The sequence below is a fragment of the Agelaius tricolor genome, unplaced genomic scaffold (assembly GCF_023055355.1).
Source record: "Agelaius tricolor isolate 1412-34295 unplaced genomic scaffold, bAgeTri1.0.p SCAF_25, whole genome shotgun sequence".
NCBI lineage: Eukaryota > Metazoa > Chordata > Aves > Passeriformes > Icteridae > Agelaius > Agelaius tricolor.
The window spans coordinates 3,267,965-3,295,367 of NW_027269285.1; the positions used below are offsets into that span (position 1 = coordinate 3,267,965).

Genomic DNA, 27,403 nt, shown 5'->3' on the forward strand with positions numbered 1-27,403 from the left:
CCCATAGAGATAGATCCCTGCTGGCTTGGCTGGCAGGAGGAGATACTCACAGGAACTACTGATTGTCTTCTCAATCCTATTAAAGATTTAACCCTTTGTTCCAGCCTTTGGCTCACATGAACACTTGCAGACAAGCAAAAGGCCATTACTGCACAATCTTAATTCTCCAAAGCAATCCTGCCAGCAGGGATAAAGTCCTAAAATGCATCTTCAGCAGCTGGGAAGCATCTGAGACCCAAACTCCTGTTCTGAGTTGTAGTAATCACTGCATATGAGGGCTATGGAGAATGTTTTGATCTTCATGCTAACCCACTGCAACTAAATCTGACAGTATAATTTCTGCTCTTTATTAATCACATCTTGATTTTCTCTGTTTCATAAGCATCCTGGAAATAAACACTTAGTTCTAGGTCTATTCACCTCATGATGGCTGGAAGCCTGAACTGGCTGATAAAAAGGCTCATAAGCAAACTTACAAATAGCCAGCTGACAGTGTGAATCCCTCTCACCCACTGGGCAAGTAAATGCATTTGAGAAATTCCAGAAGGAGCCAGCCCTGTGCAATGGCAGTATTGCTATTTTCTGTGTCTGTCCCAGCCCTGCTGTCAGCACGTATCCAGGGCAAGGGACAAGTGGCACACAGAATTCCTGCTCCATTCTTCCCCACCCTGCCCTTCCTTCCTCCTGAGCCAGTGGTGGATGGGAAATGGGCACTCTCTCCCCTGTTCACTCTCATTTTCCCATTCCCAAGAGCTGCTGAAACCTGGAAACTCAGCACAGCTCCAGCAGTCATTTGAAGTCCAGGCCTGTTGCACCCTGAACAGATTAGCCAAGGAGTGATCTGCTGTGGATGCAGAGGATCACTGGCAGATAATGCTCAGCACAGCCCACAGGGAAATGGGGCTGTGTGGAAAGGCAAAACCTCCCTGGAATAATGAGAAGCCCCAAGTCCTCATTCTCAGCAGATCTTTGTCCCAGACATGCAGCCAGGCACAATTCTGCAATGGAATGATGTGCTGAATTTTCCCATTTTTCTCTCTCTCTCAAGGCCACACAAGGACAACCCTCTCTGTTCCCACTGAAACCCTCTTCTCCACAGGATTCTTCACAGAGCAAAAAAGGGCACAAGCAATCTCCACCCTTTGCTTGCCCCTTTCAGGACAATGGCTACTGTGAGGCTGAAATTCCAATAAAAAGCCAGTTGAGATGGAGGCAGATGAGATATCCCTCCTGTGATGTTCAGAGGAAATCATCCTACAATGCACAGCTCTTAATAAGAACTAAAATTAAAATTTCCTTAAATAAATATAAGGAAAGGGTCCATGAGGGAGAGTTGCCAACGGGAACACGGAGCCATGTCTGGGTCAATCTCTTCATCCATCACCGTGGAGATGTCCCAGGACTGTGCTGAGGGCAGGACCAGCAGCTCCATGTCACTGCTCCTATCGACGCCATCTGGAAAGGGAAAGAGCTGCTGTGTCCCTGTGGTGGGGCACAGCTCTGCCCAGTAGGCACCAGGCAACAGCAGCACCACAGGGACTGGGGTCACCAGCCACAGTCAAATGGCAACCAGCTCCCAGGAATTTGTCTGCATAACAGGGAGAGGGAAGAAGGTCAGAAAGGAAGACCTGACCAGCTGGTGCAACTGTTCCTTTCCCTCTCCAGGAGTCAAAATATCTGAGTCAAATTTCATCCTGACTGCTCGGCTGGAGGGGCTCTGCTTTCTAGTTATCTCCCAGCTACAGCTCCTGCCCTGAGAGAGGTCAGGTCTCCCAGCTGGGATGTGACACAGTGCTCTCTGCAAGGAGATCATGCCCTAACACCACGGGGCTCTGCAAGGGCACTGTGGCTCTGAGGGACACACGGAGTAGCTGCAACATCCTCGTGGACAAACAGGTTACTCACATCCGCAAACACTTGTCCTTCCCTCCGCTCGCCACCCTCTGTCCGTCCGGGCTCCAATCCGCTGCATACACCTGGTGTGATGGAAATCAGTCACCTGTGCTGGGAGGAGGGGTCACTGCTGCCTCCCAGACCCCTCAGCCCAGCAGGGAGCTCACCTCATCTGCATGGCCAGGCAGATCGATGGCCAGCTTCTTTGTCTTGGCATCCCAGACCTTGAGGGTGCTGTCGCTGCTGCCGCTCACCAGCAAGCGGCTGTCGGCTGACCAGGCGATCTGGTACACGGCCGAGACGTGGCCCCGCAGCGACGTCAGGTACCTGGGGACAAGGACAGGCTGTCAGAGCAGCAGGCTTTGTTCCAAACTTGCCCTTGCATTCATGTTTCTTCTCCACCAGCACAGTCACAGGACGCCCAGCTTACTCCAGGAAGTCAATTGCTAGACAGAGTTCATCCAAAAGCTCTCCCAAGTGGGCTCAGAACCTTCTGGAGGATGCCTCCTCATCTCACCCCCTCACACAAGAGACCCTTATCCAGCAGGCAACGCTTCAGCCTCACTGCACAGGTGTGTCCTTCCCTCTCTGGCTGAGCAGCCCAAGATTTAGAAGGACCTTTAAAATCACTGACATGACAGCCTAGCTCATGAGCATTAAGGTTGGTTTGCTGCCTCCAAGAGCTCACCAGTACTGCAGCTGAAAGTTAAAAGCTGGATTACAGGAGCATCCAAACACCAACAGCACTTCTTGTAACTACAAGAATTTGCATCATCCAGAACAAGCTGTTCTCTGGCACAAGAACTGTTTAAACTGGGTCAGTCTCCAGTTCCCAACACACACATCTTCAGGAGATCACTGGAGTGGAACATCCCATCCCACCACAGCTGTGCCCGCCCCAGAGAACTGACCCTGCAGCAACAGGGTGTGCAAACAGGTGCCAGGCAGTGCTGTGGCTGAGTCACAGTGGGGCTGCACACTCAGAGCCAAGCACAGACACCCTGACACAAGAAAAGCCAGACAAGACTTCCCAAGGGCAGAAAAACACAGAGGCAGCAGAGTGACTTTGTATGAGTTGAAGCTACAGAGATGCTGAACACACACCAGGGAGCTGCTGGCAATGATCTGGGGCCCAGCCCTGTGCGCCCTGAGCATTACACACAGACTCCTTACCAGCACCACCTCTAACAGAACAAACCAACTCACTTTCCTGTCCTACCATCCCAGAGCTTTATGGACTTGTCAAAGGAAGCACTAGCGATGGTCCGGGTGTCTGGTGAGAACAGGACTTGGTTAATCAATGCCTGGTGGCCTGTCATTCTCTCCAGTGGCTTCTTGTCTTCTGCTGGTCTCCAAAGAAACAGGGTGAAATCATCTGACCCCGAGACGAGCCTTTCTGGCTCCTGGCCCTGAAAAAGAGATGGAAGAGCCCAAGTTTTGTACAAGCCAGGTGTGGAGAGCTTGGAAGCACACCAGTGTTGGGGTGTCCACTGCTTTCACCAGTGACAGCAGGGACAAAAGGGACTTACCCGGACTTGGTTGTACCTCTGCAGTGCCCTGTCTTTCAGTTCTGACACTGAAAAAGGGAAAAGGAGGGTGAAAGAGAGATTGGCAATCTTTAGCTGAAAAGAACCTTGTCATGCCAATTCCAATCCTGGCTCTGCGGGTTTAGCAGGAGCATTTGTGACCGCTCAATTTACCAGTGACCTCCCCATCCCCCAGACTGATCCACCCTGGCATGGGCAAGAAAAATCTTGACTTCCAGCATGACCAGTCCTGCCCCAGCCTCCAAGGTGGGTGCTGCACTCACAGGAGCCTTTGACATCCTGGGGGTTGATGGTGGCCTCGGCCGGCTCGAAGGCGCCGGTGCGGAGAACGTAGTCGGTGCTCAGGGCCATGGTGTTCACCCAGTGAGCGTGGCCCTGCAGCGTGCGGCACAGGACACCCTGGGGACAGAGCCACCCTCAGACAGGGGCAGAACACAGCCACCAGCCTGCAGGGACACACCCCAGACTTTCCAAACCAGCTGCAGGCAGGTTAAGTAAGCAGGGAAGACACAACGCTGCTGAGCTTCAGGAATCAGTTTCCCTTGCACAACACCCATCAGCTCAGGTTGCTGCAGGGATGTTTCCAGCTTTTAGACCCATTTAATGCTCTTAAGGATGAAAACATCACACAACAGATACCCCTTGCAAATGGTGCCAAGCAACAGGTCTGACAGGTCAGGAAGATAGAGCAGCTCTGTTTTTCAGGGCACAAGCTGTGCCAGGAAGAGCAGACAAAGCTACCCCACAGTGTGCCCAGCAGCCCAAGGACAGTCCCTCACTTACATCCTGGCTCCTCCAGACTTTGATGGTCCTGTCCTGGGAGGAGGAGTAGAGCAAGCCATCGCCCCCCCACTTCACACAGGTCACCGACTGCGTGTGGCTTGTGAGGATTTTGTCACACCTGCCCATCAGCGTGTCCCAGATGCGGATGCTGCCGTCCTTGGAGGCACTGGCCAGGTAACGGCACTCTGGGTTTCTGGGCAAAGAGATCAAATCCATTTGTGCAGCTCCCCTGAGCTCCTTCCCCACCAGCCCTAGAGGATTCAAGGGTTCAGCAGACAACAAAATGCAACTTTCTTTTGCCTTAAGATCAGAGAGAGGCCAGTCAGGGGCACAGCACTGACCTACAGGGAACAAGGTCTCACAAGGCAGGGAGAGGCAGACAAATGCCTCCTCCAAACCAACTCCTGGGCTGCACATTGGAGAAATCAATCCAGGGTAAACCTGGCAGCTGAGGCCTTGGCAGTGACTTTGCTTGCACAACTTTAACCCACTGGCTAGTGAGGTTACCACAAAGTGGCACCTTCCCTGGGCACAGGCTGGAGAGAGCCCTGGGCAGGGGATCAGCCTCACACAGGGAGCACAGACCCATGGCATTGGGAATGTGTTGGATGTTCCCCTGCCTCTGCCATGCTTCATCTCCAGCCTGTGGACAGAGTGCTGTTGTGTTGACAGGGCTGAAAGGAACTCTGTCCATCCACATCCATTGTGGCTCAGGGGGCAAATTGAACACATCTGGAAGCAGCTGGCCACAACCCAGCAAGGACAGGGCAGCCACAGCCCTCTGTCCTTTGCACATCTTTAGTGTTCCTCAGCAGTGAGGAACAGCACAGCCCTTCCCACTGCACTGGAACTGGCTGGAGAAGGAGAACTGCAGCTCTGGCAGGGTCATGTCTCTCCTCCCCGTTTCCTCATCTTCCTTACAATCATTTTTTTGCTAATCCAGTTAATTGTCTGCAAATAGCTGGAGCTTCCTACTGGCAAATTCAATTTGCAAGGCTCTGCTCTGAAGGGGCCCTTTTTCTTTCTTTTTTTTATTTATTTCTGTAACATCTTGGATTAATGGCTACAACTGTCCCCTTCCACCCACCTCTCCCAGAGGGAGCTTTAGCTGATCGAAGGGATAAGGGGATTGTACAGTTAATCATCCCTGATGATAAACAAACAGGATGACAGAGGCCAGCAGGATCAGGAGAGCAGAAAGGAGTGCTCTGCCCTTGGACACCACCAGACTTCCCTGCTCCCACCTCAGCACATCAGTGTTTGTCCAGCACCACAAAAGCAGCGTTTCCCACAGGCAGGTGTGGCTTTATTCCCAGGGGAAAAGAGACACAGCCTGGCAGTGATTCCCCAGCAACTCCCAGGGACTGTGAGCAGCAGCTGGGACTCCTGGCTCCCAGCTCACCTTGAGAGCTGTTCTAGGTGGGCTTTTTCCCGTAACATGAGAGAGGCAAACAGAAGCAATGCCCTGCAGGTCAGGCTGCTCTTTTCCACAGGAGCAAAGGGCTGAGCTGGCCCCTTCACTCACTCACCTGTGGAGCGGTTCCCAGCACAGACATGTGATCCATTTGGAGTGGCCAGAGAGCACCCGGCCGATCTGGCTGCCAGTGGCTGGGTCCCAGAGGAAGATCTGTGCAAGAGAGGAAGCACGAGGGTCACGTCAGGCCACAGACATCATGTGAATCCCAGAGACGTTGGAGCTCCATTTAGAAAGCAGAGGTGTCCTTGGGATCGTGATTGCACTGGCAGGCAGGGGAAGGGGGCTGGATGCCTTTCCAAATCCCTGCAGCAATCAGCTGACACCCAAAAGAATGAGACCTGATTGCCCTCCTGTCTGCCTACAGCACTGCTGCTACAAAGTTATCTGACTCAACTCAAAAAGGATACAGTCCCCAAAGAGCCACTCCGTGCCAGAAACTCAGCGAGTGTTTGCAGAGCACAGTGAAAGCCACAGCTAAACGCTGCTGATTATCGGATGCTGTGGGTGGGACACATGCTGGTTTTCTCTTGTTGATTCTCTCTCTACATAAATGTTCATCTTAAGAGCCAAGGCATTAGTCATCTTCTACTAAGAACTTAGGAGAAATAGGGAAAAGGAGGACAAGCAGTTCTCTGGGTTCAATTAAAGGCAGAACAGCACCAAACCATGGCTGAACCACCCTGGCCCAGGACATTTCCTTGGGATTGGCATCACAACTTTGGCAGCTCTGTGAGTGCTGTCATTGCTCCCAGACCATTCAAAGGTCAGAGAGAGCGACTGCCCCTCAGGAGCTCAGCTCCCATTTAACCACACACTCCTCCTTCCCCAGGCATTTCTGCACTTCAGGCACACCAGTTTTGCCCCACAGCGAGGGCTGAACTCCTTTCACATTTGTGCAAGAGGGAATTTGGCCGTGTCTGTGTGGGAACACTGTGACCAGGCTGCTGCTGCACGGCTGGATCACGCCAACAGCAGCCCTGACCCATCCTCACTCCAGACACCTCCCTCGTGATGGAGCTGCCTGCCAAGGACCACATCCAAAGCCTGGACTCTTTCCTGGACAGAGGGAAAAGCGTCTGCCACAAAACAGCAGGACTCAGCAGCAAGAGCTCCCCAAGGTGACAATGCCAGAGCACTGCCTGGCACAGAGAGGCTTCTCGCAATACTGTGACACACCCACACACAAAGCTCCTCTGGAGAATGGGAATCCTGCTCCAAACAGTGGGATACACCCCTGACACCCCTGAAGAAACAAGAAACACCCCTAATCCCCCCCAGACCCATGCTGAGGGAGCCCACGGGTACCTGGCTGTTCTTGCAGCCCGAGGCCAGTTTCTTGCCATCAGGTGACCAAGCAATGCTGAGCACCCAGTGCCGGTGACCTGGCAGAGAGAGCACGAGTGGGGGTGAGTGGAGAGCTGGGACTGTCCCTGGTGTCCCAGCAGGAAGCCACTCTCTGTTCCTCCTGGCCAGCCCTTCTTTCTCTACTTTGCCAAAGAGAGCTACTCCCTCCCCAGGCTGCAGTCCCAGCTCAGACAGCAGCAGGCTCTGCCCTGCTTGTCCCCCAGGCAGAGAGGGGGTCCATGAGGGAGGGGGTCACAGATTGCCCTCCTGGCACTCCCCAGCACCCACCTTTGGCCGTGAACTGCGGCGTTTCCGTGCTCAGGTCCCAGAAACGGACAGTGGTGTCTCCAGAGCCACTTGCCAGGTACCTGGGAGAGGGGGAACAGCTCAGCACAGTGTCCCCAAGACAGGACAATGGCAGCTGCTGCTTTGTCCTGATCCCCGCCTGCAGCCACACCCTCGTACTTTCCCGTGGGGCTGAAAGCCACCGAGATGACGGCCTCGGTGTGTCCCTCCAGGGAGCTGGTGCAGCGTGTCACCGCCCGCACCCTGAACACTGCCTGCGGCTGGTAGATGATGTCCAGGACCTTCTCTGTCTCCACGCTCTGCCCTGCCAGAGTCTTCTCCAGCGACGCCACGATCTCGGCATCGTGGACGAAGAAGGCCAGAGGCACCGGCTCATCCTGCGGGAGGAAGGGCAGGTGAGGTAGCGAGGGGCGGCGCCGGGTCGGGCTGGGGGTGCCGAGGAGCTCGGGAGGGGTCTCACCTTCTGTAGGAGGGCGTTGCAGACCAGCTGCAGCTTGTCCGGGGTGATGGTGACCGGGACGTCGAAGGGGGAGCCCAGGCACTCCCCTGCCTCATCGCGGAACTGGATCAGGAGCCGCTGCACATCCTCCTCGTCCGGCGACATGTTCTGCGGGACAGCGGGCTCAGCGCGGGGAACCCCAGCGGGCGGCGGGCACAGCCCCGCATCCCGGCAGTGACCCCCGCCCGGGGAGAGGGAACCTCTACAGGGGGACCCGCGTAGGGCCCGTGGGAGGGAGAAACACCCCGCACCGAGCAGGAGCCGCGCGGGGGAACCCCAGGAGAGGGCGAGGAGACCCCGGAGCACTGCAGCACTCCCACCCCTGCAGCTTCCAGGCTGCCCATCCCGGCCCCGCTCCCGCTCACCGCGGCCATGTGCGCGCCCGCCCCACGTGGGCCGGAAGCGGGCGGGGAGCGCCGAGCGCGGCGCTGCTGCCCCCTGGCGGCCGGCGGTGAGCGCGGCGCTTCCCGGGGCCGCGGGTTCGAGGCCGGGCGGGGACAACTCTCGCGGGTCCAGAACCTCGGGGGGTTGGTGCCAAAACTCAAGATGGGCCGAGCCTCTCACACTCAATCCAGCCCACAGTTTAAGGAAACGCAGCCCTGAGCAATATCCATACCCAAATCTGGGAGCTGTAATCCCTGAACATGCCCAGGATTGGTCGGGATCCTGCCCACGGGGGAAACTGAGGCAGGGTGCACTAAAATAGGTAAGAGTTTAGTGTGGTTCAATACTTCAGGACCAACTCCTGCCCCTTTACAGCTTTCCTAGCCCAACTTCTGCCATGTCCTGTGATTGAACAACTTATTTACTATTTAAATAAGAATTAATCTTATTCACCACATTGCCATTAACCTAATCCATTAAGAAATGAGGGCAAAATTACCCCTAAAATTCACATAAAAAACCCCATCCCATGTAACTTCAAACCCCATGAAAACAGAAAATCGACACAAATTTTAATATTTATATATTTTAAATCAAAACACAATTAAATATAGTATGTTTTAAGTACATGAATGCTTGGGTATGAGAGAAATAAGAGGTGGTACATAGTACCAAAAACCTATACACAGCCTTTTTTGCTTTTTCATAACAATACAGTGTGTCTCTATACAATCAAATATTGCAACAGAATAACACTTTCTAGTCAATCAAGATATTCTGAACATTGGAAATGATTTGAGTTCTTCGCATAGTGATTTCTTTGCACAAGTTTGAGGAGAAAAGCAATCATTAGAGTTAAAAAAAAGACCCAAAATAAAAGTGTTGTATACTAAAAATGCAGCAGTAACATAAGGGTGAGACACTGTGTACTTCTGCTACCCTGCAAAATTGATTTGCTGGGGGAAAAAAAGGAGGTGCTGTGTAACATGGTAAGTGTTGACAGTGTCAGGAAGAAGGCCAGAGGTCATTAAAAACTGTTTTTCTTTGTAAACCAAACATCTGGAATTAGATCCTACGGTGGGTGGAGGACAACAAGCGATGGAGAATGGCAGCAATTCCTTTTTTCCTTGCTCGTGGGATGGTGAGGACAGGAGTGGAGCACTCTGCAGGGACCAAGGTGGGAGCAGAGGGGCTGCAGGACCAGCCTTGGCTCTGCCCCGTGCTGGAAGTAGGGAGATGTGTGTGTGTGTGCAGGTGTAGGAGCTCAACAAGGAGGAGTTCCTGACCCTTCTACACTGCCTTCAAAGTTAATGCAGTTATGAAGTAAAATACATTTATCTTACACTTGAATACTCATCTATTTCAAGTAACGGAAAATTAAACTTAGAACTTTCCAGGTCATTCACTGCCATTGGATTTGCCCCACAGCCCTTCCAACTCTGTGTTTAAAAATTACAAGCAGTAGAACCAGAAACTACAGCAAAACCTTCCCCTCTTTGTGGCCTCTGTGTCCCATTGCAGATATTTTGCCTGAAAGTCTTTTTTCGAGACAGGGTCAAGTATTTGTGAAGTCAATGACAGTTCCTCAGTGACACATTTGTAAACTGCATCCTCATCTCAGAACCATCATTACTGTGAATGCCACATACACCAGGCAGAAGTGTTTCTTCACTCTGTACAGTGCAGGTCCAGGATTGCTTCTTTTTCATTCTTCCTTAGAAATGAGGGGGATTCCAGTGGTTGGAGTAACAGTGCTTTGTTTTTATTGGCTGTGTTAAAGAATCCACCAATAGGGAAAGTTCACTCATTCTCAAAGTGGAAAACCAGATTTCCTGTCCTGGAGTTTCTAAAATCATAGCTGGAAAAGGGAAAACCAGTTAATTTTACCCTAAAACATGCAAGATAACTGTTCAATAGAAAGACATTCTGTGTTTAAAAGCCAGGTTTGTTTGAGTTTGGGGGAGTAAAAAGCCCCAAACCTAATCCAAACACACTCAACCTTTTGATTACTTGTTTAATTGAATCCAGAGCATCTGCAGTCATTTGAGAATTCTGAATACTGTGCTGAGTGACCTTTTCATCCAGGCAAACTGGAATTGTATCACTGCAGCCAAGCTATTAAGTGAAGTCATTGTACAAGTTATTTAAATGTTACTGCTCTACTAGAAAGAAAATAATCAGTGTTCACTTCCAGTGAAACTATGGATCCACACATTTGGATCCAAAAACTGGGCTTTGGCACATGTTTACTTTCAATAACTGAACATAATGCAAGTTATTTTTTACAAACTCACATGCCTGAAAGTCAGAAGTACCAGACATTAACCTGGTAACCTGCTGTCACCCAATATTTCACAAAATCCAGCTGCTGCCTCAGAACTGGGGGTTTTACACAGAGACCACATGGGCTGTACACCAACACAGCCACTAAGCAACAACACACAAACCCATGCACAGGGTTATTACTGTGTCTTTTTAAAGGCTGGAGACAGAACTGTGCAAATGAGAGCACCCAATGAGACAAATTCACAGCTGCTGAGTTTTACTGAACTTCAAGCAGAAATACCACTACTGACTAAAAGGACACAGCAAATGTGAGCTCAAGTCAGGAATTACACTTCATCCTGCAGCACAGATCACCCTTTTAACTAATTAGGCAGTTTGTAGACTCAAACTAAAACAAGTTTAATGCTTGCACAGGAGAACCACCACAGGCATCTGCTAAGAAATTCCTACATCCCACGTAGGCCGAAACACTTCCAACCTTTGTTTGCTCCTCTCATGCTCTGCTGGTTTGAACATTTTCCAGCGTGGGTTTCAGCCACAGGAGGAAGAGAAGTGAGAGCTCTGCTCCTCCCACAGCCTGGCTGGAGCCAGATGAAGACAGCAGCCTTTCCACCCCCCTACCTTGGTGACCTTCTCCAAGGGCTGCTCACACTGCGCCTGCTGCATGACGTCGTTGACAATCATCTTTGCTATCCTCCAAGCCATCTCTTCTTGAGCCTGAAAAACACAGCCCAAAACACAGATAGCTTCAGGTTCTTCAAAGACAAACACAGTGCTCTCAGCACAGCCTTGGACTCAGGGTAACCTTCACAACTCCATAACCTGTATGAACACATCCTCCCTCGATGGAAACACACCTGGCTTCCAAGTACAGTGTTAATTTCAATTACTGTACTTAAGGCTTGATGCAATTTCCAAGAGAGTTAGTGGAGATTTTAGATTTATCTCTTGGAGATTTGTCCAAGGCCCTCAGAGGGGAAAAATGCAGCCTGGAATCTATGTGCAGTGGTCACTCAAACAGCACTTCCACCCCTACTTATAGATAAATAAAACCACAAAAAGAAAAACCCTGACTGCAAGCACACACTTAATTAGTTCAGCCAGCAAGCACTGGCAAAGAGCAAACCAGTTTCACACATACATGCAATCAAATTATATTTAGCACACAGAGTCTCCCTGTTCTTGGTGCAGCAAAAAGATACTCAGAGATAACAGGCAGGATTAAGAACATCAATGCTTTATTTCTCTGAAGTGTAAAGTCACAAGAAGAACATGAAAAGGGACACACCTCATCTGTATTTCCTTGTACCCATTTCTTCATTGCTTGTGAAAACATGGACCCTGGTTGAGATAAAAACAGCAAGCAAGGTATGTCAGCAAAGTGAGGCACAAAGCTGATTCCTGCCACCCTTGTGAAGGGTTTGCTCTGCTGCCATTCAGGACATGGAGGAGTGGCAGGAAAGACAGGGACTGCCTGCAGCCATTTGGACACTGAGCCTTCCCCAGAGCTGAAAAGCAGCAGCAGCAGCAGGTCCCAGCCTGGGTGGGAAGCATGTGGAGAGCTGCAGCTCTTTTTCATCTCAAGACCAAAGCTTTGAAGGTTTGATCACCAGCTCAGCTGCTGACACTTCCATCCCTGCCAGGTTCCATTGACAGCTCCTACTCCCACAGGCTGCTCATCCTCCCTGGAGTCCAGCTGGACCAGAAAAGCAGAATTTGGGCAGGAAGCTGGGCCAGAGATGGGTTTTGCCTCAGTACAGGCCAATCCCCACAGAATTTCTATTTAGCTTAAAACAGATCTGGAAAGAGTCAACACTGCCTATCTTAACTCCAGCAGGGAAGAGAGCAGCTCCGCAGATGTTTACAGAAATTGAGAGAAAGAGCAAAGCAAACCTTTTGATTTTTTGACATCAGGCTCTGGTTCAGATTCTCTGATGAACTGCCCCAGGTCACTGACTCTTCCAAACGTCATCTTCCTGAGGAGTGAAGAACCATGTGGGTGATCAAAAGAACTTTGGCATTATGGAAAGCTGTATTTGGCTATATACTTGGCTACATTTTGGAATCAAAGAGGAACAATAACTAAGAGGAAGAGAAAAACCAATTAGAAATATTTTCCTGGCTGCCATTTTGGTCAAAGAAACATTCACTGGGTGTTAAATCACACTATTGAAATAAAGTTACTGTCAAATATTAACACATGGAGTAAGATCTTGCATTTAGGCCTACTCTCCATGCAGGAGGACACAGCAAAAATGAAACAGAGGTGAAACATGTAACCAGAAAGGAAACAATACACTGAAATGAACCTTACCCTGCATATGTTCGTTGATACAAAGATTCTGGATCCAGACTTGCAGCATCTACAATTATTGCTTCATCAAAATTTTTCAGGATTTTAACATTAGCCTTTTTGACATTGGACTACAAATAAAAATTCTAAGTATTAGTGCCCAATGCAGATAACTACCAGCTTCTTAACAAAACTGCAATTTTAGTGCTTTTAACACAGATAAACCTCCTTTAAGTCTCTAAGCAAGAGTACAAAAGAATCAGTGTGTCTACACAGCCTTGAATTCCCAACTCACAGGACATTGTTGTTAGCAGAGGATGATAAAATTCTGTGGACAGAGCCAAAGACACAAAGGCCAGGTCAGCACACGCTGCTCAATTATCAGCTCAACAGATCCGTGCGTGCTCGCAAATCATTTGTTGTGAGTCTGGAACATCCCTGCTGCTCTTGCTAAGCAATTCCCAAACACAGATGCCTCCCCCATGCACAGAGAACAAATTATTTATCTTCTGTCCTGGAGTATTTATATAAGATTATGAATAAAAAGCCAAGGAAACATCAGAGCAACAGCAGGGAGGGCACAACACACAGCAATCCATTATCGCCTCAGCACGGAACAGGAACACCAATGGCAGCTCCTTTCCTGCTGCTCTTTATGCAAAAATATGCAGAGACCCACAGATTCTCCTATTCACACAAGCAGGAATGCACACCACAGAAAGCAGCACCTCATTTCCTAAATTGCCCAGCCAATTACCAGCAGTTCCTCCTGCTCAGAGGTTTAAGCAGCAGGAGGCTTCAAGAACACAGATTTTATTCCTCACTTCACAGCTAGGGGAGGAATATTCCCTCCTTGCAAATTAGGAGGTTTAAAAATAGCACAAGCAGGTGGTACAGCTTCCAAGTTGCTGGAAAGCCAGGACATGACTAACATTGGTGTGGATACTGGGTTTGAAGCTCAGGGTAGCCCTGCAGAGTTCAATAAAAGCAGCAGTTGCTTGGCTCTTCTGCTCTCAGCTGGGCTTGCAGTTTCCAAGCTGTCCTGGTTACAGGTTAGCCAGAATCTGCACTGTGTTTGAGCAGATTGATGCCTTCAGCCCTGGAAATGAGTTTACTCTTCAGGACAGAAGATCTGGCACTTCAAAAGAACTGAGCACACAAATCTAGCATGTTTATATTTAAATTTGATAGCATATTCACAAGTGTCAATTTTCACCTGAAGTTGTTAACTATGGTATTGACAAAATAATGTTAGTTCTAATAACAAGCATTCTTAGATATTATGGCACCATAAAAAGTCTTCAGTAAAGCAGCAACTTAATAAAGACATCACTGATGTAAAGAAATAACAGCAGCACAAGGCTTTGGGTACAACAAATAGCAGAGACACTTCTGACAGAACTGAGCTGCAGGTAGATTAAACACATCCTAACACAACACAGGCTTTAAATGAAAGTGGAATGGGGTTTCCTTACAGGACAAAAACTTGGATATTGACACAGAAAACCCAAAGTGGTACCTGTGAGGCAGAGCCATCTGTGCTCCCTATGGAATCACTGTCAGGAGAGCTACCAGGGCCATGGATACTCAGTGCAATGTTCCCTCCTGGGAATTCATCTCCTCGTACTGAATGGATGAGGTCATTCAAGTATTTGTAGTAAAGGTTGCTGGACAAGAAACCGGGTAGGAAAACCTGAGAGATAGAAAAAGTCTTCTTTAATTAAGGCTGGTCTGCATAGTTAGAGAAGAGCACACAAATATCTCAGTCCTTGTGTAGATGGAACACAAGTAAAAGCATCCATGCATGGAATTATTGTGGATTGGCAACTGCAGTGCTTTAAGTTTTAATCCTACTGCAAAATGAACAAACCCAACTGCCTATTAATGAAATCCCCTAGTAAATGGAACTGAAATTCAGGGGGGTTTTCTTCCCCTCTACAAACTTAAGCTTGACAGCCCAACAGGCTTTACAGTTATTCTGTTTCACTGTGCACAATTCTCTGCAGCTCCAGAATCAAATAATTCATCTCTGGTATCTGGGTATCCCAGAGTTACATTATTAACCACAGCACTTGTATTAGACTTGCAAACAACTCCTACTAAGAGGAAGGAAAATTTTCTAAAGATACAAAATAAGCTGTTGATAGCAATTCACATGGGAGGAAATTCTGTTACTTCCATTAAACGGCAATAATCACCCAATGAGACAAACAGAGCATTAACAGCAGCAGTGGGTGGTATCTTCAAATCAGGCTGGGGAAGAGTCTGGCAGATTTTCCTGAAGCTGTTCTATTATCCAGGTAAACTGGAAATCAGTAAAGGAAGAGGACAAATCAGGGCACACTGTGAGCCCCCATCACCCTCACTGAGTGTGAGCCCCACGCTGAAGGGGGATCAGCCCCACCCCACTCTGCAGGAGGATCTCACCGTCTCCATGGTTGTCCAGGCCTGCCTCAAGGGAGTGGTGAAGCAGTTGGGGAGAGGCCCCCCCTCCCTGCAGATGTTGGATTCAATCTCCAGCCTCACAGAGTCATCAAAGCCCAGAGGGTGCGTGGCCTGCAGGGAGAAGTACCTGGGCAGGGCAAGGAAACAACACAAACAGGATTTGCAAACCTCTGCAGTGCTCAGTGCCCACCCCAGACACTGCACACACCTGGTCCCCACTGCTACGGGTGAGACGGAAACAGTCTGAGAGCCCTGCCCTGAAACACAGATGGAAAACAGAATGGGAAACAGGAATGGAGCAGGAAACACCCAGAACTCCAAGGCAGCTTTGGCTCTACTGCTGCTCACATCCTTGCAAACTGAGTGTAAGGATGGGGGAATGACTGATGAATCTCTGAGTGAAGCATTTGGTTCCTCTCCAATTATTATTTCCTCCTTGGGTAATAACTCCAGTTGTGGTAGAGCCTCACACTTAAGCTTAAGAACAAACATTTCCTGGAAGCAGTTGTGCTGTCTGTCTCCCAGCTGTCTTATTGCTAAAGTGAAGCACAAAGTACAGGAAGAAAGTTCCTCTCCTGAAAGTCGGATATTAAAAAGGATCTGATTGCTTCCTTAGAAAAGGAAATATTTCACAATACTAAGAATAAGCACTAGTTGGCTTTTTTTACAAGTGAGAAGAGTTTCTGCAGCCTACTTTATATGAGTAACAGTATCTGAACATTACAGTTTTCCTGCAGTGCTGTATCTGCTACTAGGCTTAAACCCCTTCCATTTTCAAATGACAACCAATCAGCTTTAATACTTCCCAACCAAACAAAACCAAGCAATCAAGTCCTGAAAATCCTGAATTATGTTTAAGAATGGAATCCTTGTAAGGATTTCTCCTCATGTATGTCAAAAAAAATCAGTTCATGTGTGCAAACACATCAAAAACCACCTTGATAAAATGCACCTCAGCAGACCAGCCCAAGAATGCAGAGAAGTTCCTTTTGCACAGCAAACACAAAACCACAAGTACAGAAAGAAAGGATTGTTGAGCTCCCTCACTTGTCATACAAAATCATGGCATCATTCTGTGCTTCTTGCCCATCATACTGGCCTTCTTTGGCAGCAAGCTGAGACTGGAAGTTATCTGCTGCCAACCAGAACTGCAGTACATTAACTGCATCTTCCTTCTCCATGTACTGCAAGGGAAAGCAGAAAAAGAGGTGATTAAAGAAGTTTTAGCAAGAAACTTTTAATAATTTTTTAACTTCCTTCTTCCCATTTAGAACAAGAAACATAGGCCATGTATTAGTGATGCAAAATTGGGCACAGTATTTTGAATTTGTTTCAGACAGATTTAGCTTGCTTGGGGGAGAAAAAAAAAGAGGAAAAAAAAAGAGAACTTCTGACATTTCTTTTCTGTACTCATTTTTACACTTAGTTTCCAAAAAACTATTTGTCTTGTCCTAGGACAGGAAGCACCATTTTCATGCTACATTTAGCTTACACTGAGCTCAGCACATTGTCTCAGCTTCCCAAGCTGCAGTTTCAAACTATATCAGCTTGTCAGACTGTCAGGACAAGTATGTCAAGAGCTGATTCCTTAAAGGTGCAGCAGCCTGAAACTGTGATATCTTTTATTTAAGCTATCACATCACTAAAGGTGCCCTCTCCACATAGCACTGGTTATGATTTGTTATCTGTAATCCAGGCTTTTACAGTCACTACAATGTGAAGATCAAGATGACAACGTCAAAGCTACTACAAAGCAAAGGGACTCTGAGAAGCACTCACTAACTGAGAGGAAATCACAAATACTCATTCCACAACACAATGGACAGGTTTGAACATTTGAATTAGTTCTACATGAGGGCAGGAAAAAGTTCAATGCATTTTCTCTCAGAAAAAATACACCTGGGTTTTTTAAATTATATTTAGAATCATAGAATTACAGAATTGTTTGGGTGGAATGGGACCTTAAAAATGATCCAGTTCCAACCCCCTGCCATGGGCAGGGACACCTTCCACTATCCCAGGCTGCTCCAAGCCTCATCCAACCCAGCCTTGGACACTGCCAGGGATCCACAGCTGCTCTGGGCACCCTGTGCCAGGGAACAATTCCTGCCCAATATCCAACCCAAAGCCATCAAGGAATGACCAGATTTTTTTTTCCATCTGCTAGAAAGGGATCTAAAAGCAAACCCAAACATTGCCACTCACCTCAGAGAAGTAAAACAGGGCTGACTCACAGAACAGAATGTCAGCCAGATACACAGTCCCACTGGTCAGCACCTCAATCTGGTATTTACAGAAATGGTGACTCCGCAGGAACTCGCTAAAGTGCCTGGACAGACAAGGGACACAATCACTTAGCAGGGTCAGCAGCACCCAAGGCACCCTCAGAACCCATCAGCTCTTGCCCAGAACTCTGATACTTTTGGCTGGATAAAAGCCAAACAAACAAGAAACAGGGCAGGTTTGTAAGTGGCACAAGAAAGAGATAAAGAACACAAGAGTGTGAACAGCCAAGTTCAGCAAGAATGGATTTGGAGGAGGGGATCTGAGCAGTTTCAAATATAAAATACAGCACAGAAAGTGCTGATATGGTCATGTTTCCATAATCATTCTTAACAGAACCTTTAGGGCAAGAGACACAAGAACCCAAACCATGGTATCAACTTACTCTTGTTCCATTGCATTGAACACTATGGACTGGGCTGTAACAAAGCAGTTGGGATCCACTTGGCCATCCTCCCCACAGATCTTTGCTGCAAAGAAAGACCAGGTTAATTTTAACATGGATTTGGCTGATGGAGCTGAAAGGCAGAGCAAGGACTGGTTAATGAAAAATTGCAGTTCAAATCCACCAGAATCAGCTGGTTCTGACTGAGCAAAGAGCTGTCAAGGCTGGCCAGATAACAACAATATGGCTAAAGTATTTGATTGACACTCATCTGCATCCCCTCCACAATCACCAAGAATTCTTTCCCTAATTTAAACAAAATCTCTGGGAGTTTTTATGAGGATATTCTCAGCACTGCTGAAGGTCAGATCCACTGATACTTGTAATCTCCTATCTTTTTAAGGCTGGCTTTAAAATTCATAAAAATAAAGATAAATGCAAAGTGTGACGTATTAGAGACACATTTTTATGGGGACAGAGCAGCTCTGAAATGAGGAAGCAATTATTCATTCTTACCAACTATGTCATTTCTCATTGCTTCTGTAATAGGGATTGGTTTAGCAGCATCTGGAGAAATATATTTGGTAAAAGTACTAACTGCATCCCGTTCTATACCTGCAGGGAAGAAACACAGAATCACACTTGGAATTCCTTGGAGTGAGTAAGTAACAAATATTTCCTCTTCAGAAAAGCAACTGTCTAATTCTCAGTGATGCTTCCACTGCAGGATATTCATATTCTGCCCCTGACCAGCTGCAGGGACTGTGTGATCTCCAGTCAGGTCACAACAAACCCAGCATGGACTGAGATGGAATAAAACAACATAGCTCCACATTTTCCCTACCAGCACACAAGGCAGAACCCACTTCCCCAGCTGCACACCATAGTCCCAGAAGCAACAGCTTTCAGGCAAGTGAAATTCCCAATTTTTAGCTCTCATCACAGAGGAATCACTTGCATTATATAGGAATTACTAGGGAGAAAACCATCTTAAAATGATATGCCTCAAACAAGTTGTGTTCTTTACACATCATCTTTTGAGACTTGGGACTCTGCTCTGGAAGACAGAAAAAATTACACTCAAATTCTTTTCAGATTTCTCAATAAGGACCCTGTGTTTTCAAATTCTTTTTAGACATCAGAAAGCAGAGATGCTTTGGTGACTAAAACATAATTTTCCCTGTTTAAGTGGCTTTGGGGCTGAGGTTATGATTGTGGAGGCACATGATTAATAACTACATGAGAAACACAAACAGCAAGAGAAAGGGATGCAACACGAGGAAACAGTTGGGCAAACAAAAGGAACCAATGTGAAGAAAGAAGTGTTTCCTTTTTGGCTGCAGACTTGCACAAATGAGGGAGGACTGAGTAGATGCAAAGTAGAGAAACATGTTACTGTGCATGTAGCTCACTACCAAAAGGAAATACTTTAATTTCATCCTTACTTCCAGCAGCCTCTGAAGAGGTGGAATCCAAATGACAACAAATCAGTTACAAGGGGAGGAAGTCTATCAAATAAATCCAAGAACAAAAACAGTACATTCCACACACAAATCTCCACAAGTCTCTTGCAACCACTACTTATGTCATTTTATATATTTACCTTCCATGACCAGTGAATTATCAATTCCCAGCCCCACCATTCAAACTTTCTGCAATTCTTTTAAGGTGGGATGGGACAGGTAAGTGAGGAACTGGACAATGTTTACTTAATTTCTTATCACACATGGAAGAACAGAAGCAACCTAAGCTCATTGAGTACACAATAATTTTGCAGTCTCTTCAGCAGCTTTTTTATTTTTCAACAAGTCAAACAATACACAGCTCAAACTGACCAGAATCAGTTAACATCAATAATACATAAAACTTCCTTCCTTGCAACATCACATCAGGCTTGCTAAGAACCTGAGAACTGAGGCTGCCCCCTGCACAAAAACATTCATTTCCCACCTTTCCAAGCAAAGGGAACACACAGCACTTACTTTTCATGAGTTTTCCTGACAAGTCCTTTAGTGCAGAGGAGGGGCTGTTTCTATTTGATACTGAAAGCTTGGAAGATTCTTGCTGATCAGCTGGGAGAGGGTGAGTCCCTGGCTCTGCTTTGCCCCGGGGCAGGGCCCTGGTGCCGTGGCTGTCCTGGCCCAGCAGCCCCGCATGGTTCTGGCTGCTGGCAGTTCTGTGGGGCTTGGAGAGCTCCAGCCTCTCCTCCAGGCTGGCAGCAGGGGGAGAGGAGCCCAGTTCCTGCTGCTTGCAGGGGGACACTGGCTCTGCCAGGGAGCTCTGCTTCACCGTGTTCAGGCTGTGCGCGCGGATGCGGGACCACGTGGTGGAGTGGAAGCTCTCGGCCTCCAGCCAGAATTTCACCAGGTGCTCCATCCTGCGCAGCTCCATGAACTGGATGAAGTAAGGGAGGGCTACACTGTCCTGCAGGACTTGTTCAAGGGTCTTGGAAAGGCTTGATTTGGTCTCTTGAGCCTGGTAGTTCAGACACGATCTGCCTAAAGGAAAACACGAAAGGGAGTGAGTCTGTACTGTACCACAGATGTGGGGGCTGGATACAGAAGTGTCCTGTAATGCAGCTGTGAAGGGGCAATTCCAACACAATGCCAAAGTAAAGGAATTCAAGTCTGTTCCCTTCAAATCCCTCCCAGGGTAACACAGATGCTATTATAACAGCAGCCACACTTTCATTACCTATTTGCTTACCTGAAAACCAAGGGATGGTGAGTGCATACCATCACAAAATAAATACATAATAATATACAAAACAAATACACAAAATAAAAAGAAAATCTGACATTCTTACAGCCTTACCTAAGTCTCCAAAGTGAGCAGCTTCCATGTGACTTGGCTGCTTCTTGAGGGCAGCTGTGCGGCTGCTGGAGAAGGAGTCCATGTTGGCAGAGATGGCGTTGATGGCCACATGGCTTGGTCCTGCAGCCTCCAGCAAGGCATGATTCCTGGTGCTTCTCTGAGGGGAATGTACTGGGACTGGAGCTGCAATCAAGACAGGAATTGTTAAAGCACAAGGACCCCAAGATCTCTTCTAAACATTGCTCAATGCTAAGCACCCCAGACTAGATCAGGGATTTGGCAAGAGTCAGTCTCATCTGAACCTCACTGTACCACTGGGTGTCATCTTTGATCAAGGGTCTGATTAAAGACCACGAGTTTTATTATTGCAAGAATAAACTCACTCCCACCCACCTCTGCTTTCCTTATTCAGCAGCAAATCAAGAGATGCCACGTTCAAGTTTACACATGAAATATTCCTGGGTCTTCCTGCTTCCTTGATAACCACTACTGTAACAACTTTATACTCTGTCAACAGCTTGGTTTAGTTCCAATGCTCCTGCCAATCAATTTCCTGTTTGAAAGCTAAAATGTGATAAAAAATCCTGAGCTACAAAGCTATCTGTGAGGTTTAACAAGAGTTATTTCTCAAAAATATTTTTGTTGCTTCTGCTGGGTTGCAAGAGAAGAAAAAAAAAAAAAGCAATAAGGAAATACCTGTGATGAAACCCAGGTTATAAACTTAACCCCCTCTGGCTGTTTTAGGACACAAGTGGCTACTGGAGCTCAGAAAAAACAAATAAGAACTTCCTCACACAAAACTCTGCTAATTGTTAATTGATGAGAAAGCTGAAAAAAACCCCAAACATGCTCACAGCAGATGCCAAAGCTCTCAGGAAGCTGTGTTGGATGAGGATGTCATGCAGGGACATCTTACACCTCTGACTCAAAAATAAAGTACATCAGATGAGCTGATTATCTCAACACTTCCCAGGGATGTGTTCCATCAAGGTGTCAAACAACTTGGGCTTCATGACTTCCATGCTGCATCACTTTATTTTTATTCCCAATTTTATGACAGCAGTTGACAATTTCACACTTAGATGTCACAGATACCTCAAGAGCAATGGAAATATTTAAATTATTGCCAAGTGTTTGTGCAGCTGCAGAACTGGACACCAAGACACCACTTGCTGCTTCTTACAAAGCCTCTGGGTGGTTCATACCAGCAATAATGGAGAAAATACCTTTTTTCCAAGGCCAAGGGATGGCAGCAGTGGGAAAATTTGGTGGAGGTTACTTGTGTAGAGCCAGAGACACACTCCTCATAATGCTACAGGCTTTTGTCAATTATATTTAAATTTAATTTTATATTTTATATAACATTTGAGAAAAAAATGTTCTATTCTTTCCAAGGGTCAAACAAAGGTGGTCTCTGCTGCAGCAGCTCACAATGTGCAGTACTATAAATTTTCAAGTTTATTTTCAGGGTCACCATACTGGTAGTTGCACTGAAAGGTGAGGTGTGGCTCTGAAATGGATGCAACTCACTGTTTCCTGCATTTGATTTGAAAGACAGACCACCAAGGTGAAAAAAGCCTGTAATTCTCTCTTGATGTGCAGATAACACATTACCAAGTACAGAAACAAGATTTTGTCTGAGGGTATAAAAGTAACAAATCAGATTCTGGCATTTACCTCATCTCCTTTCAGTACTGCAAGAAAACCTGACAGGATCAACAAACTTGCTTTCCTACAGTTTATAAATCTCTATTCCACCAAGATCTGTTCTCCTTTCCTAAGGGATTTAGCAGCAGGACCTGGGCACCCCACAGAGCAGCAAGGAATGGCTCATTCAGGATTGGGATCTTCAGCTTCACAAACCCCAAAGTCAAATCTGCAGCTTCTTCTGCAAATCAGACACAGAGAAGCTGCACTTTGCAAACTCCAAAGGACACTGCACCTGAGCAAGGAACTCCTGGAGCAATTTGCTGTGGATAAGGAACAACCACTGCAAGGTGACTGGAGTGCCTGATCACTTTGAATTAAAGCTCATGCCTGACATAACTTAATAACCTCCTGCACCTACAGAATCAGCAAGAGGAGGAGGAAAGATTAGTTACTATAAATAGCCAGAAACAGAATTAACTTCTGGGTTTGATGCACAGGTCAGATCTGTGCTCAGGAGCAAGGAATGATCCTGTTGGGGAAAATAAAAATGGTGGATGATGGCAGAGATCTGAATTTACAGACAAAAGTTTGATCTTACTTTTAATTGCTTTCACATCTGTGGTCTTTTCTTGTTCTTTGCCTTTCACTGTAAAATACAAGGGAAAATGTTAATGCTATTTTGGGTGACTAATGGCATTCACCTGAGAACGGACACAGAATTCCCAACATCAGCAAGTATCAGAGGCAGACAGAAACTATAATTTTGTTAAAACTGATTCCTCATTTAAAGTGCACATCCAGTAACTGACAGAGGCTTTCAAAGCTTTTCTGTTGATTTACTTTCAAAAGCAAAACCTTATCATCCATTAATTAAGTTTCATGAAATACAGTCTGTTACATTTCCATGGAGGAAGATGTTTGTTGTCTATAGATTAAAGCTACATTCAGGGTGACTTTATTCAACAGCATGAATTGGGAAGAGTCTGAAAGGTGTGTTTTAAGTGTAGAGCACTGGCAGGTGCTCTCTGTGAACCAAAAATCACCTAAAAACAACATTTCCCTTGTGTTATAGGACGAGCAGCACAACACCCAACACTGAGGAGATGTGGGCTGGCTCTGGCTCCATGGAGCTGCTTCCATGCACATGATGGGAACCACAGAAATGCTCTGGAAACTCCCTGCAAACAGTTAATTCTCTCACAAATAGGCTTGCTTAATCATCATGAAACCCCGGGTGAACAACTGATGGGGAGATAACAGTGTAAAAAGTTGTGATGGAAAAGCGCTCTGAGGATTTATTTTTTTAAAATATTACTATTTGTTAAAGGAAGCTCCTAAAGGAAGAGAAGGAGGAGATCTGTTCAAAACAAAAATAAGGAAACCCAAGCAGCACATAAACAGGATGGCAGAGAAATAAATTGGAGAATGTGATCTACCAGGGAGGCTGCTCCAGGCAAGGATTATTACTACAAATAGGTCATCCCTGCACACGACTGTGGAGCCCTTCCTAAGGTAACCACAGGGCACAGCCCAGCACAATCCCACATTTCCATCACAGAACACATCCCAAAAACCCACCCGAAGCGTTCCCATTCCGACCCAGGGATGGTAAATATTTCAAAGGAGAGCTCCGGTCTCGGGTTACATAATGGCCCTGGCCCGGTGGCTGCAGCGCTGCCTCCAGCCTCCCCTGCGAGCACAAACCCTGCAGGGCTGCGAATCGGCAGCTCGGGCTGGAAAACTGCAGCTGCCGGGAGCACATGGTGAGACAGACGGGTTCAGGTGAACATTAAAAGAGGAGGATTCTCCCACGCCGACCTGCAGCCAATGCAGCAGGAGGGTAAGCAGCCTTTACATAACTGAGCTGATGGACAGGAGGGAAATCAACCTCTGTGAACTCTCATCTTTCCCAAATCGCTCCAATATTTCATCAAACCAGCTCCCAGCAGCAATTCCTGGGTTTCACACAACAGTCCTCCATAAGCCTATTTTCAGTTTAAATACCTCTGTTCCTTCTTTCCAAGCAACTCAGTTCCTCCCTAAATACCTACTTACAACTGGAAATACCAACTCCAGGCTCGTGTCCCAGCCCTTTCCACCCAGGCTGCTTCTGTCCCCAGCAGCTCTGAGCATGACCAAGTGACACCAGTAACAGGAGGGGACAAAATCAGCTCCCATCCAGGACAAGCCCAAATTTCAGAGAGTGAAGTTTCACTACAAGAATTCACTTTCACTTCCCCCAGAGAGCGGACGCTGTGTGGTGCCTGTGTGAAACCAGAAGGAACCACAGGACAAGGGCTGAGGGTGACATTTCCAGTGGCCAATCCCATTCCAAAGGGTGCCAAACCAGCACGTGACATTCCAGAGTTTCAATTCACATCTTGAAGTGCTCTGAACCAACTCAAAAAGCGTTCACGGTGTGTCAACAGCACACAAAAAACAAGGAGATCCTGCTGAGGTCAGCCAGGCTGTGGGACTGCACATTATTCCCAAGATATCCCCAGGGATGAGCTGTTCCACTGGCAGCAGTTTCATAACCTGCCCTCAAGCACCCAGCTCACCTGCTATACTTTGATTTCTCATCCCATTATCCACCCTCAGTCTGCCAGACCTTTATTTTAGGGCCCAAGCTATAAAAACACTTCACCCCTGGTTTTAATTTCTCTACAGGTCAGTTGCTTTATGATCCTTGCTATGGCTTAATTTTAAATTAGTTTTAATTTTTACCCAGTGCAATATCCTCACAAACAATGACAGCTCACCCCAGGAACATTGGTGTTTGTAGGATTGTGGCCTGCATGTGGCCAGAGATTTATCCTAAGCCTTAATGTGCTGCTTTCCTCACAGCTTCAGTTCAAATCTTCTCTAAAAGCCACACCTAAAAACGGAGATCACACTGAGCAGTGCTTTATGCACAGCCCAGATGAAAGGTTGCTTTTCTCCTCTCCTTCACAGCGTCTCTCTCTCGGGCATTTAGTGCTGATTTGCCTCTCTGACCAAAGATCCTTTAATCAAAGGAACACAGATCCTCAATTACACTTCTCAGATAATCAGAGCTTTCATGGCTTTCTCCCTGAGAAAGTTTCTTCACAGGCTGACCTTGTCCCTGTGATTCCACATCAGGACAGAACCTCAGCTCCACAATTCTCAATGAAGCAGCAGCAGCTCTTTTTGAAGAGTTCACAACCACTTCAAAATTTTATTCTGCAGCCCAACATTTGTATATAAACACCCCAAAAAGGATTATGGCACTTGCAAAGCCCTCGGTGGCTTCCAGACTCTTCAGATCTGCGAAGTTTAGACTCATTTCTTGCACAACTGCTGCATTACCCTCCCCAAAGCGTGACACTGTCAGTGCTGCTGCTTTGGCTGAGCAAGATCCAGAGGATGTGAGAGCCAAGAGCATCTCCATCAGCCCAGGTACCACATCCTTGCCTCTCAGGATGTGCACTGTGGGTTCAGTAACCCAGAGAGGCTTTAGGACGGCGCTACATCAGGAGATCAATGGTTGCATTGCTCGAGCTGCAGCATCACGAGGAAACAGAACTTTCCCAAGGGGCCCTTCCTAAAAGGTGCCACTTTCAACAAAAACCACCCAAACCACAGCTGGGCAGGCTGAGAGTGCAGGGTCCTGCCTGCAGCACGATCACAAAGTGCCTTCAAAACGCTGCACTCCCAGAGAACACTTAAACTGCATCCATTTGTGCTGCTGGAGTATTATAAATATTTCAGCAGCCCTGGATTTCCCAGCTTGTGCTCCCTACCAAACCTATTGCAGAATAAACAGCCAAGGGCTCCTCTGGCTTTCACGGAGATCCCGGTGCCATGAGGTCCCTTTTTCACTGACATTTTCAGCTGCTGCTGTACATTCTCATTGTAATTTATACAAAGCCGGCTTATGTCGGCGTTGTGAAAAACCATCCGTAAAGGGCTCAGAGGCTCAAACCCTGCACACGAAGCGTGGGAGGTGCCCCAGCCCCCTCCCGCCCCGGTCACCGTCCGGAGCCGCGGGCAGCCGGGGCCCGCAGCCGGCGGCCGCTCACCGGAGAGCCCCGGCGGCCGCTGCCGCTCACCGGAGAGCCCCGGCGGCAGCCGAGCCCCGCCCGGCCCCGGCCCCCCGAGTCCTCCCAACCCCGCGGAAGGAGAGGACGCGGCGCCGGCACTGACCGTCATTGGCGGGGACGCCGCTCCTCAGGGCCCGCGCGTCCTCGCGGGGCCCGGCGGCGGTGCCCGGAGGGGCAGGGCCGGGGCCCGGCAGCCGCGCGGGGGACGAGCCCGGCGGCCGCCCGCCCGCCGCCCCCCTACCTTTCCGCCTGAAGAAGGACATAGCGCCGGGGAGGGGGCGAGGCGGCCGCCGGGGCGGGGGAAGGCGGGAGGGAGGGAAGGCAGCGCGCCGGGACCTATGAATGAGGCTGCTGCGCCCGCCCGCCGCCGCCGCCGCTCCCTCCGCCTCTTCCTCCCGCGGCGGCGCCCGCGGCCGCCATGTTGTCAACAACGGCCCCGCGCCCGCTTCCGGCAGCGCCGCCCGCGCGGCACGGCGGGATGCGGCCGCACTCAACATGGCCGCCCCGGCCTCGCGCCCGCCCGCCAATGGGGCCGTGGGGGGCCGCCATGTTGGTTGAGGGCAAGGAGCCGCGGAGGTCGGGCGGGGCGGGGCGGCCATCTTTGATCAGGGCGGGGGGCGTGGGGAGGCGTGAGGCGACGGGCGCCATCTTGGCTGAGGGCACCGGTGACCCGGGGACGCTGCGGCAGCTCGGGCGCGTCCCGAGGGCACAGGGACAGAGCCCCGAAAGCAGGGACAGAGCCCCGGAAGCAGGGCATGACCGGCGGGCGCCGTGCAGGGCCGTGAGAGCCGAGGCGCCTTTGAGAGTGACCTCAGGGACGTGTCCCCAGATGTCCCCTTCGGCCGTGGGGGCCGCAGCAGAGGGGCGGACAGACAGACGGACACACGGACAGCCCCGCCCGGGCTTGTGAGGGCTCTGCACAGCCGGTGTCAGTCCTGCAGCCCTGTGGG

General features: G+C 48.4%; 2 protein-coding genes across 6 annotated transcripts; both read right to left on the reverse strand.

The window, feature by feature from the left end:
- Nucleotides 1-325: 325 nt before the first annotated feature.
- Nucleotides 326-8,271, reverse strand: NLE1 (notchless homolog 1). Its single transcript, XM_071447673.1, has 13 exons — nucleotides 8,215-8,271; nucleotides 7,811-7,957; nucleotides 7,510-7,727; nucleotides 7,333-7,412; nucleotides 7,006-7,082; nucleotides 5,753-5,850; nucleotides 4,224-4,416; nucleotides 3,704-3,839; nucleotides 3,423-3,469; nucleotides 3,100-3,302; nucleotides 2,061-2,220; nucleotides 1,906-1,976; nucleotides 326-1,455 (listed from the first exon to the last, which is right to left on the reverse strand). Exons 1-13 carry the CDS (start codon nucleotides 8,221-8,223, stop codon nucleotides 1,443-1,445), a joined length of 1,452 nt encoding a protein of 483 aa, XP_071303774.1. The 5' UTR covers nucleotides 8,224-8,271; the 3' UTR covers nucleotides 326-1,442.
- A 528-nt stretch (nucleotides 8,272-8,799) lies between these two features.
- On the reverse strand, nucleotides 8,800-27,067 carry AKAP10 (A-kinase anchoring protein 10). Of its 5 annotated transcripts, XM_071447668.1 has the most exons (16): nucleotides 26,748-27,067; nucleotides 26,557-26,666; nucleotides 22,988-23,035; nucleotides 20,740-20,922; nucleotides 19,908-20,423; nucleotides 18,442-18,540; nucleotides 17,926-18,010; nucleotides 17,463-17,586; nucleotides 16,305-16,441; nucleotides 15,240-15,384; nucleotides 14,332-14,505; nucleotides 12,834-12,943; nucleotides 12,413-12,495; nucleotides 11,808-11,860; nucleotides 11,141-11,236; nucleotides 8,800-10,091 (listed from the first exon to the last, which is right to left on the reverse strand). In XM_071447668.1, the coding sequence occupies exons 1-16, from the start codon at nucleotides 27,050-27,052 to the stop codon at nucleotides 10,086-10,088; spliced, it is 2,274 nt and encodes a 757-aa protein (XP_071303769.1). In that variant the 5' UTR covers nucleotides 27,053-27,067; the 3' UTR covers nucleotides 8,800-10,085. The 5 variants fall into 5 exon arrangements, with proteins under 5 accessions (XP_071303769.1, XP_071303770.1, XP_071303772.1 ...); XM_071447669.1 differs by lacking the exon at nucleotides 22,988-23,035; XM_071447671.1 differs by lacking the exon at nucleotides 26,557-26,666 and having other exon boundaries at nucleotides 26,695-27,067.
- Between the last annotated feature and the right edge of the window lie 336 nt (nucleotides 27,068-27,403).

Excerpts from the sequence above, each read along its gene's own strand:
- NLE1 (XM_071447673.1), bottom strand. Across the intron at positions 7,083-7,332 it reads GCCGCAGTTCACGGCCAAAG|GTCACCGGCACTGGGTGCTC; the intron begins GTGGGTGCTGGG and ends TCTCTCTGCCAG. Across the intron at positions 5,851-7,005 it reads CGGGCTGCAAGAACAGCCAG|ATCTTCCTCTGGGACCCAGC; the intron begins GTACCCGTGGGC and ends TCTCTTGCACAG.
- AKAP10 (XM_071447666.1), bottom strand. The coding sequence starts at position 27,052 with ATGGCCGCCCCGCCCCGCCCGACCTCCGCGGCTCCTTGCCCTCAACCA. Across the intron at positions 16,442-17,462 it reads CCCTGTTTTACTTCTCTGAG|TACATGGAGAAGGAAGATGC; the intron begins GTGAGTGGCAAT and ends TTTCCCTTGCAG. Across the intron at positions 12,496-12,833 it reads TATCAACGAACATATGCAGG|GAAGATGACGTTTGGAAGAG; the intron begins GTAAGGTTCATT and ends TTCACTCCTCAG.